General features: G+C 35.2%; 1 protein-coding gene across 2 annotated transcripts in view; it reads left to right on the forward strand.

Annotated features, from left to right (window-relative positions):
- LOC136035213 (protein crumbs-like) overlaps positions 1-12,352 on the forward strand; it is a 225,149-nt gene that overhangs the window by 183,041 nt on the left and 29,756 nt on the right. For both annotated transcript variants that reach the window (XM_065716825.1, XM_065716826.1), the window contains exons 26-27: positions 6,107-6,297; positions 9,263-9,853. In XM_065716825.1, coding sequence (XP_065572897.1) covers positions 6,107-6,297; positions 9,263-9,853 — 782 coding nt within the window. The remainder of the gene's footprint in view (positions 1-6,106; positions 6,298-9,262; positions 9,854-12,352) is intronic.

The following is a 12,352-nucleotide window of genomic DNA, read 5'->3' on the forward strand; positions in this document are numbered from 1 at the left end:
GGGAGCCTCCTCTAGCAACCGATTCTTACTTACAAGTCCCTCTCCCGGGATATACATCCAAGTTCACCGGAAACAAATAATGGGTACACCAACTAGCAAAAGTTCCAAACCCCTTGTCGCTGAAGTCATTGTAGCCTAACAGCCGATTATTACTTACAACTCCCCTACATGTCTTACAATCGGGAACCAAGTTGTTCTTACCATCAATTACACCAGAAACAAATAATAGGTACACCAATCAGCAAAAGTTGCAAACCCCTCATTGCCAAAGATGATTATAAGCTAATAATCGACTGTTGCTTGGAAGTCCCCTACATATCTCACAATTGGTATCGGCCTATTTTTGGTTCAAGTGTGTACCTTACCACTGAAGTTGTCAACCCCTTGAAACTTTCAAACTGGTGTATGTCATGAAGGAATTTTTGTAACAAAAAATGGATGACATATGCTTTGATCAGCTCATCAAGGTCTATCGATTGTCATTGAAAAAAAAAATTCTATCTGTCTTAGTTCAAAAGTTGACTTTTTTGCCGGAGGCCAACTTTCTAACACCACCACTTAGAAAGGAGCAAAGGATAAGCTCTAATTTCTTTAGCAATGAGAGAACTTTTAAAGTTTGAGAGGTATATCTGATACCATTTCTCTATTGCAATCCCAAGTAGAAAAAAAAGAATGGTAAAATCAGCTGAAATCACGAACAGAAATGGCTAGAAACAATAGATGGCAGCACTTTCGGACCCGTGGGAAAATCGCACTTTTTTGTTTCTGTAAATTTTTCTATTTATCACTCAAAGAAGATATATTGGCTGTGGGGCCGGGGAACTACCGCATATATTTAACACTTATAGATTTTAGTCCATCTTCAATTTGAAACTGGTGCCTGCCTGCTTGCCTGCTAGAACGGAGCTTTCCACTCGAAAGCAGAAACATGGTTTGATGAAACGAAAGCTTGGCTGCACAACTTCAGATACTCCTCTCTGACATAGGCTATATAACTCCACTTCACTTCGCACACCATAGGCTCTGGCTCGAGGACAAGCAAAAACCATCCTTTTTGGCCCCAGGCAAGAGTTCTACGGAGCTTTCCAAAATGTAATGTCATATTCATCAATCCGGCCTGAGGTCCACACTTTCCGTAAAAACCGCACAGGTTAGACCCTTACCAGTTTCCAGGAATAAGCTGAGATCGGCGGCATAGGAAAAAAAAAACAAAAAAAAACGGGACAAAACCAAAGTGTTGCTCTCGCAACACAATTGTCTAACAAGAGCCATGAAAGGAAAAATACGCAACTTTTGTTATAAATTGAATCATGGCTGTGAATAGAAGTCCCATTATTTCATAAATCCCTATTTTTTGATTTTATTTTATGTCATATTTATTGCAATTTTTAATGTCATATTTTTTATTTTACAGCCTTATCCCATAGAGTTATTTCATAGTTAGTTTCATAGTTTTTAATGCATTATTCATATAATATTATAATTCATTGTCTTAGACTGCAATGTCTTACAACCAAACCCGTCCACATATTTTGCCTCTATTTCATCGAACTCGCTTGTTTGTTTTGTAGTCCACCATAAAAAAAATTCTAGTAGAAATAAATGAATCTAATAATTGACGTTCGAAATATGTTCGATATGTGTTTCTTCAACACGTTCTTCGTACCCTAAGGATAACTATCTTGACTTGACCATACCATAGCTTTATTTACTATATCTATATATATAAAAATAAGTTGTCTGTCTGTGTGTCTGTCAGGTGACGTCATGTTTATGTGTCGACTGACGTCATTAAGTTAGTTGTCGTCATTTTTGCTATGACGGTGACGTCATTAAAGATATTTAAGACATATATGTTCACGTAGAAATCTATTAATGTTTAAGTTTAAAATGACTGATGAACTTACAATGGCAAAAGCCGATGAAGATGCTCAAAGAGTCTATGCCAAAAAACTTGCTGCTGATAGAGAAAGTCAGAAAAGAAAGCGTGCCGAGGAATCAAAAGAACAGCAAGGAAACAGGCTTGAGGCTAAAGAACGCAAAACCGCGCAGTTAGATGAAGATCCACCTGGACAGCGAGAGTCAAAACATATCAAAACTGAAAATGATAGCGATGATTATTGGGTTTGGGATTTTGACTTGGATAAGGTCATCAATGCCTACCAGATTTTAGTTAAAAAAACAAAGGTTCTGCGATATGTATTTCATAGTGAAGCTGAAAAATAAAGAAGAAAAAGAAAACTGAAAAAAGAAAAAATGTAAAAAACTAAAAAATGGCAGTTTTTGGCTTGCAGCCCGAAATCAAAGATTTCGACGAAATCGTACAATATCAGGCTGGAAGATACATAAGCAGTAATGAAGCTGTTTGGCGAATTCTTTCATTTCCGATACATGAACGTAGTCCAGCTGTTGTTCACTTAGCGGTACATTTACAGAATGGTCAACGTGTTTATTTCTCGGAAACCAACGTGCAACAAAGAGCCCTGAATCCACCGGATACAAAATTAACAGCTTTTTTTTTCGCTTTGCAAAAATGATTCTTTTGCAAAAAACTGCTGTATACTGAAGTGCCTTCGTATTACACGTGGAATACTAAAAATAAAGTATTTGAACGTCGAAAACAGGGTAAGTCAGTCGACGGCCAACCTACCATCTTCAAAGATACCACGATAGGAAGACTCTACACCGTTCACCCCAATCAACATGAATGCTTCTTTCTACGCCTGCTTTTGGTGAATGTACCCGGTCCGACATCCTTTGAGTATTTGAGAACTGTAAACGGTACTATACATGACACTTACCGTAGTGCATGCCAAGCTCTGAATTTATTGGAGAATGACCAACACTGGGATAACTGCATCAATGACGCGTGCGAAACGTCAACCCCAAGTCAAATTCGTGCATTGTTTGGCATCATTTTAACAACTTGCTCTCCATCAGCTCCTACAGAGTTATGGGAAAATATAAGTCAAAATGTCCGAAGATATACTCCATCGAAAACAGTTAGAGACGTCAGATATGACTTTTGATTTTACATCAGAAATTTATAACTACACTTTAGTTATTATAGAATATTTGTGCGTACGTATGGCAAACAAACCTCTTCAGGATTTGGGAATGCCTTCACTTAACCGTATCGCTGCTGTTTCGACATGTGTAGAATTGGATCGTGAACAAAGTTACAGTACGAGTGATCTATTGCCGTATGTACAAAATAACATTTCCAAGTTAACGTCGGAACAAAAAGACATTTATGATACGATAATGCATTGTGTCGATAACAACGTTGGAGAAATTTTCTTTTTGGATGCGCCAGGAGGTTATTGCTTGCGGGAGATTTCAGGCAAACATTACCTATAATACCTAGATCAACTCCTGCAGACGAAATGAATGCTTGCCTGAAAAATTCTAATTTATGGGCACACGTAAAAATATTAAAATTAACTACAAATATGCGTGTCCGATTGCAAAACGATGACTCTGGTCAAACATTTTCAGATCAATTGCTGGCAATTGGAAACGGAAAGCTCCCAGTAGACTCAATTTCAGGACGTATACAACTACCTGCTGATTTCTGTAATTTAGTGACGTCCAAAAATGAATTGATTGAAAAAGTATTTCCGAATATTCTAAAAACTTATAAAAATAATAAATGGCCAAGTGAAAGAGCGATTCTCGCACCCTAAAATATAGACGTCCACGAAATCAACAATACTGTTTTGACCAAGATTCGAGACCAGGCAGTCCTTTACAAGTCAGTCGACACAGTTTTGGAACCAAATGAAGCGGTTAATTATCCATCTGAATTTTTAAATTCCATAGATCTTTCAGGGTTTCCACCACACGTGCTACAACTAAAAATAGGCGTACCAATAATACTTTTAAGAAATATCAACCCACCAAAGCTTTGCAATGGCACGCGACTTGCCGTAAAAAAAACAATGGAAAACCTAATAGAGGCCACAATCTTGACAGGGCCTTTTGAGGGTGAGGCTGTTCTTATTCCTCGCATTCCCATGATTCCAACGGATCTGCCTTTTCAATTTAAAAGATTGCAATTCCCAATTCGATTAGCATTTGCAATCACCATTAACAAAGCTCAAGGTCAATCATTAGAAAAATGTGGTATAGATCTTAATACTGATTGTTTTTCCCATGGACAATTGTACGTTGCATGTTCGAGGGTCGGTAAACCTGACAATCTATTTATGTGCAGCGAGAATTGGACAGTGAAGAATGTTGTATATTCGCAAGTTTTACGCAGTTAATTTGTATTGTATCTATCTATCTATCTATCTATATAAAAACGAGTTGTGTGTATGCATGTTTGTTTGTTTGTAAAAAGAGCGTTTGCATATGACGTCATTATTAGTACATACGGCTTTGTATATGCACAGACAATGGGAAAGCCAAGAATGTTGTATATTCGCAATTTTTACGTAGTTTAACTCCTGCAGACGAAATGAATGCTTGCCTGAAAAATTCTAATTTATGGGCACACGTTAAAATATTAAAATTAACTACAAATATGCGTGTCCGATTGCAAAACGATGACTCTGGTCAAACATTTTCAGATCAATTGCTGGCAATTGGAAACGGAAAGCTTCCAGTAGTGGGAAAGCCAAGAATGTTGTATATTCGCAATTTTTACGTAGTTTGAAACACATATATAAATCTATCTATATTCACAGGTGGGACACAGGGACACAACTACAATGGCGCGTAACTAATATGGCGCGTAACGACTTACGCGCGCGGGGGGGCTTGGGGGGGGGCGCGAAGTGCCCCACCAACTAGGTGTTGGGGTGGCGCGAAGCGCCACCCCAACAGCTAGTTCCTAATATAGTTTATATATTCCGTAAATTGTCCTATACCTTCCCTATATAATAAAATCTATTTTTGTATACCATAACCTAAGCTGACTAGTTGACTTAACTGCCGCTAAAGCAGCAATGAAGGGGGATGTGCAATTAACAAATCTTGAAATTAAATTCATGACATTCTGTAGGAAGTAGTTCACGCTTGATCGGGTTTTGGATATCCATCTCTGTTCAACATTTAAATTTTTGGATAGTCTATTTATGATAATTGTGAATATTATAGGTGATGATTATGATGGTTTACGGTAATCCAGTTGTGTAAGTACTAAAGTTTATACTGAACATAACGTAACTTAATCATTTAGCATGGAAAATTACTGGCGCATTGTGAAAACTGCTAAAAAAATAGCATTTATCATAACGTAAAATAAAATTTCGTTGTCTTTCCTCAGTCTCAAAGCAACCGACTATTTATCTTTTTTACGTTTTAAGATTCGTCAGTCATATAGGCCTATAGTAATATCTGCTATCCTTAACCTATGTGTGTTTGATATGATTTTTCACCTTGATTTTGTTTATTTTGGCTTAAATTGGTTCGTTCATTCAAATTGTTTCAGTTCATTTTCAGTTTAATAACATACTTTATTTCTGATTGTCTCAAGTTTTAATATACCTGAAAACTTTTCTGAAAAAACTGTAAAGAACTTCTTTTACGGTAATGATTTCTGAATTAATCATTATTAGAAGATATTTTGAAAATGAAAAGAAACCCCAAAGGGCTGAATTCGAACTTCGGAGTCAAAAATATCGTAAAAAAATGAAAACGAAAAATAAAATCAAAATGATGTCAGTCAATGATTAAGATGGGAAATGTTAATGAAAAAATTAAAAAGATCTTTTTAATTAATAAGAAAAATTAAGAAAGATCAACATGTTTCATTTTCAATGATAGCTACTATCCTGGGAAAATTTGCTAATAGGTCCTTTGTCTTTTAGACGATCAGCTGACGCTGAGGCTCGCAAAATGATTTTTAAGGTGTCGTATCGCCTTAAGTATGAAAGTTATACTTAACATAACATTGTGTGAAAGCATCTTAATCCGTGCGATGCCCAGAGATTGGGATAGAAGTGATAATAAAGTGATATCCGGATGGGATTTAATGAAACAGGGATGCCCATGGAGTCTGTGTCCATGGGGTCTTTGGAATATATGAGTGACCATTTGGGCTTAATCTTTTTTTTTATGACAAGTATGATTCGCATTTATAAATACTAAAATTTTTCAGGTCCGTGCTGGTAATGTGACTCGTGTTGTGGAGTTTTTCCCTCTTGAGATACAAAATGAAATAGAAATTCCTGAACCACTTGGAGCAGTCCAGAAGAATGATGTGCTAGAAGGAGTGGTTTCTGATGATAGCTGTAGAGACAATCCGTGCTCAAATGGAGGTGTTTGTCTTGTAACCTGGAATGACTTCAGGCAAGCTAATACTGTCATCTGCCTGTAAAATTGGTTGTGTCCGTAACTTTAGACAGAACACATTCACGAGAACCTGTTTATTTCTATATATAAATAAATCACAGGGTCTTGGATTCGAGTTCCATGCTTGACTTCGCTGCCCCCTACTATTAGCTGTAAAATTTAATTATTGTATAATATGTAATATTGTAATGTCCGTAACTTTAGAGAGGACACATTCATGAGAACCTGTTTATTTCTATATATAAATAAATCACAGGGTCTTGGATTCGAGCTCCGTGCTTGACTTTGCTGCCTCCTACTATTAGCTGTAAAATTTGATATTGTATAATATGTAATATTGTAATGTCCGTAACCCGTTCGGCAGGGGCATTTTTTAAAGATATTTTTCCATGAATGTATATTCAAAAGAAATTTTTCGGAATATAAATGGAAGGGTAATTACCTTTTCCTTGCACTTTGGGGTAATCGTTTGACTGACCGTATACATTCGTGTAAGGAAGTCAACGTTCTGCCTAGGCGACAAAGGGTTTTGTCCAAAAACTCATGGTCGACAGATCCACTGGACTTATGTAAAACAGTTCAAAATAGGGATGAAATCTTTTTATTGACAGTGAACAGATATAAAATTTAACTGGATATTTCGAACACTGTATATGTGTTCGAAATATCCAGTTAAATTTTATATCTGTTCACTGTCAATAAAAAGGTTTCATCCCTATTTTGAACTGTTTTACTTTCGTCATGGAAAGGCAGTGTGGTCTTCGAAGTTATCTACACTGGACTTACAGTGGGCGGACGGGATTTTGAGTTGAGTTTTGAAACTGGCTGTGTGCTTAGGTGAGAAGGTTTTGGGAAAAACCCACGTAGATCTTAGTAAGCCGATGAAAGTTTGGCTTAAGATAGGCAGCCAGCCATATGCCTAGTCAAGAAATAGTTTTGGTTGGAAACTCAAGATGTACAAGTTCACTGGACCCGTATCACTGAGTTGTAGGAAAGATTTTTTAAATCCGTCCTTCTAGGGCTGTGGTGGTTAAAAGGGCTGTTGTTAGGGGCTGGTTAAGATGGCTAGCCGGCGTTCCACAGGTGAAGGATAGCATATTGCCGAAGATTGTTCTCTTAGCCTACCCACCTTGGGGGCTATGGTGGGAATGGGGGCCTAATATGATGAGAAGAGGTCGCAAGGAAAAAATTTAAACCAAATTGGAGGTCTATGAGGTAATTAAGAGTGAAGTTTTAAATAGATTGGCTTGGAGGAGGTGTTCACTTAACTGTGTTGACCTCAGGCAGTTTTGTGCTGCAGCGAGTTGTTAGTAGTAGTAGCAGTCATGGCTGATAAAACAAGAAGTTGGTGACTAAAAAAAAAATGAATAATTTGTTGAAAGGACGTGAACGTAGCATCTCCTATAGGCAAGCGGCATTTTCGCTGTTTGTAAAAGCAAGAAAATGTCTTTCATCTTTTAATTTCTAAGCCAAATCGAGACAACCAAAATAATGACAGATAATTTTAACCCAAGCTAATTTAATTTTACAATTTAAGCAGAAAAATCTTGCATTTCTTGATAGTAAGGAAACTCTCGGTTCACTGCATACTTGAAATAAAAGCCCGTTTTTAGCCAACCAAAACTGCTAAGATTTCACATGTTTGACAAAAAAAAAACTTTTTAAGACAATGTTAAGAAACTGAACTTACTGCCCTCACCTTTATCTTTATTGTAAAATATCTTTATTGGTATATTCATTGGAATAAAAATAATAACAAGCCAAATCAACACCCCCCCCAAGACATCTAAACCTGTGCCCGCCTGTGACGCTACAGACAAATAGTCTCTCTTAGAACAATCATAAAACAAACTCATTTCTCTAGAACACTCCATATTATTTTTCGCTTTTAAATATTCATGTTATCATTAATGTCAAAAACTATAAAACTATGTCAAATTTATCATTAATCATACCCTATGTAATATAATCATCAATGATTACTAAATATTTATTATTATCTTCATTCGAAATTGGTAGATAGCACTGATTTTAGTCCTAAAACGGTTATAACACATAAAAGAGACTTAAATTGTAGTCCGTTCTGAGTTTGTGGTAATTGAAGATTACGTAATTATACATTATTCGTTGCTTAGAGGAGACAAATATCAAATAAACTAACTATCATTAATAAAAATGGAGTTCTTTGATGATAATTGATTATTGATAACTGGACTATATAATAGTTGATCATTTACAAAAATAGTTATCATTAATGAGCAATTGAGGTCTTTGACGATGATTGATCATGGGTAAATTGGTTATATAATAATTTATTATTTGAAAAATAAAGAAATTATTTATCATTGATGATAATTGTATTTTTTGATGAAAGTTGATTATTGGTAAATAGGTTATATAATAATTGATTATTTTAAAAAAGGTGTTATTAATGTTAATTAAGTTCTTTGATGGTGATTATGTATTGATAAATTGGCTAATGATAAATTATCATTAATGATAATTCAGTTCCTCGATGATAATTGCATATTGATAAATTGGTTATATAATAATTTATTATTGGAAAAAATTATTATTAATGGTAATTGAAATCTTTGATGATGATTGATTATTGATGAATTGATTATATAGAAATAGATTATTTAGAAATAGCAAACAGTAAATTATTGTTGATAATAGTTGAGCTCTTTTATTGACATCGTTTGATGATCGACGATCATTTTTAATCAAACGATCATTTGATCGTTTGATTAAAAAGAGAAGGTACCTGACTCAGCATGGTTTCTGCGAGCAAAGATTACGTAACTGAGTTTCTTGAGGTCAGGTTAGATCTCCAATTTTTTTTTATATGGTGATGCCTGATATACCTATTCCTTTATTTTGTATCTGCAACGATTTAAGCGTATATTATGCAAATTTTTATGTTGAAAGAAACAATAAATGAATACATTTTTTCGTCTAGATGCCAATGCCCCCTCGGACTGAAAGGAAAAACTTGTGATGAACTTGAATTCTGCTCAATCTATCAATGCCCAGGAAATAGTACCTGTGAAAACCTAATAGATGGTTACGAATGCCTCACACCTGCCACTTTCAATGGAGTCAATGCCACCCTAACATATCAGCCCATTTTAAACAATATCAGCATCAATAGTATTACCTTCAAACTTCGATCAAGACATGGAGGTTTTTTGCTCCACTCTCAGAATACAGCCTCTCTGCAACCTCGTCACTTAACTGTCATAGCCAGAAATGATGGAATACACTTAGAGTGGCTATTGGGTGGCTTACGAGAGACGAACAAATTTGAGGGAGCAGTCCTCGATGGCGAGTGGCATCAAGTTGCCCTCAAATTTGAAGATGATCGTATTATTGGTAGTATAGACGGTGGCAGCGCTAGCCTTATTGGAAGAGTGCCCTCTGGCTTTGATTGGACGGAATTTTTTGCCAGTGGGAGCGTTGTAGTGGGTTCAGCAATCAATGACAATGAATTTTTGTTTTCTTCGATTGATGCATTGGCTGACTTAAGGAGCATTGAAGACCCTTTCTACAGGTAGGCAGAAATTATTTCTGATAACGTTTCTAATAGTTTTAAGTTCAGGTAGAAATTATTCAAATAACATGTAATAAACAGGTATAAGTGAATTGGGGGGGGTCTATGAGTAGAACGCTGTGATTTCAATCAACTTTTGAGAAGTGGTATTTTTTATGAGACGATTTGTTTGACTTTAATTAACTTTGTTATAATTTCTATATTGTTTTTAAAAAGTTTGTTTTAGAATACATTTTGTTTATTTTTTTTAAAAGTTGTTTTAATCAAGAAAAGTCGCCTTATATTTTACGGTATAATTGGAGATGTCCGTAACCCCGGACAAAACAGTGAAGTTATATTATACAACAATTATACAACGTATTAACGGTAATCGTCTTCGAAGAAATGACCAAATCTGAAGCTTCAGTTTATTTCTGATGTTCTCGAGAGATTATCTATTGAATTTTGTAAATGGTTTTGGAAGGCATATTTTGTTTTGTGTCAAGGCTGAGAAATTAAGTTTTCATTTGTTTTTTGTTGTTGTTTTTTTTTTGGGGGGGGGGGGGGGGAGGGGGGGGTAGAAAGAGGGTAATACGCTGTGTTTTTTATGTCTGTCCTTCTACAGGCTTCTTTTCTTAGATTTGGTGCAATATTTAAAAAGTATTAGAAACTTACAAGAGTGGAAACAGGGAAGTGTTGACGAAAAAAGAAGTCGCTAACGCCATCTAGCGTTTAGCGTTTCTTGGCATTTTCTTCAAGTTTCGTAATTGTGTCTTTTTGAAACTGAGATAAAATATTTATTATTACACTAATTTGGTCAATTACAATAATTATCCTTGATAATTTAAGTAACAAAATACCAAAAGACGCCAAATATTAGATGGCGTCGGTGATTTTTTGGTGACACTAGGACAAGTTTCCAATCCTATTAATTACCCCTCCTCTCTGGCCGTGTAATTAGTTTTGCTCTTATCATGAAATTAGACAATTTCCAAAAATGACTTTTTATACCTACGTGAGTTGAAAAAAAAATGAACAAATTAGACTCTAGATCAATTTTTAAAAATTGTGTTTTAAAATAGGAAATGAGAGGCTTTTTAAATCTTGGGCTAGTTAGAGAGATTTGTGGAATCTTATTCAATGACTTTGCACGCGAGTTATATCATAATACTACCTATTTTTGTTAAGGGTCTGAATATAACACTTGGGTATTATTTAGATATAGAAATGTCAATAAATCTTTATCTCCCACTTCGTTTTAAAAACTACAATTCAGATATTTTCTTGAATTTTTGTATTATTTTTTTTATATCTACATCTTTAACTCTACCCATTGCCCAGTCTCTAGTCATATTTTCTGTGCCCTAAGGAAACTAACTTTTCGGTTTGGGAATATATGTTTCAAAATTCTTGTTTGTTCACTTTATGTTGTTTTATTGAATACTGGCTTACCTGTCGCGTGTTGGCTCAATCTCAAAAGAAAGGGCACTCAGGGACCCCCCCCCCCACCTCTAAAAGTTTCCCTCTGCAAAAAACTTCTCCTCAACTGAAAATTTGCCCTGCGGGAATATACACCCTGAAAATTTTCTTTCGCAAAAATACCACCTGGAAAATTCTCACCTGCCTAAGTCCCCCCGCACTTCTCGTATGTTAGTACCAATCACATTTTGAAATTTAAAATTATCTGAAAAATTCCCCCGCGGACAATTCACCCCCCCCCCACCCCTCCCAAAAAAATCCTCTGGAAAAATCCCACCGCCGAAATTTTGCCTCCAAAAATTCCTCCGTGGTAAATTTTCCCGACGTGCTAAATAACAATCGTAAATACGTTCTAAGACCACACTAGACATGAAATTTTGACAAAAAAAGAGAGAAAGAGAGAGAGATATAATTAAAAATAACCAAAAAAAAAAACAAGGGGAATTTCAGCTAGTGAATTCACTTCAAAATATTAGTTGTTATTTTTTAGCACTGAAAACGAGTTATTATTACCTTGGAAATATTGCCAAGAGAGTTGTGTCTCGGTTCTATGGATGTCTAGATTATTTTTGCGGCATATTCTTAGGAAAGCAGTGAATATTTTACTATTAAAAATAATTAACTTAAAAAATCTTGAAAATAATTTTATAAATTGAAAATTAAATTAATTTAGAAAAATAAAAAATAAAAATTTACTATTTTGTTTTTAAGGAGATGACTTCTTTACTAGATAATTTTCTTTAGCGGCATATTCTCCTCTCGTGTCCCCTCCCCTCTTCCTTAACAAATCCCTTTTTGGGTTTAGATCACATTTTCTGTTTTTCGAGAGAACAAATTTTATATCTGAAAACGCCAATTTCAGAATTATCAAGATTTGTTTTTTGATTTTAGTTATTTATTTAATTGAAAATCGAAATTACATTAAAGGACTAATTCTTTAAGTGCCTTTTTCGATTAAACTTATTTTAAACCTGACTAAAGCTTAATATACAAATGTACTTTTTACATCTAGTCGTACTCGATGTGTCAAAATATGATCGA

Source organism: Artemia franciscana, chromosome 14, assembly GCF_032884065.1.
Source record: "Artemia franciscana chromosome 14, ASM3288406v1, whole genome shotgun sequence".
Classification (NCBI taxonomy): Eukaryota; Metazoa; Arthropoda; class Branchiopoda; order Anostraca; family Artemiidae; genus Artemia; species Artemia franciscana.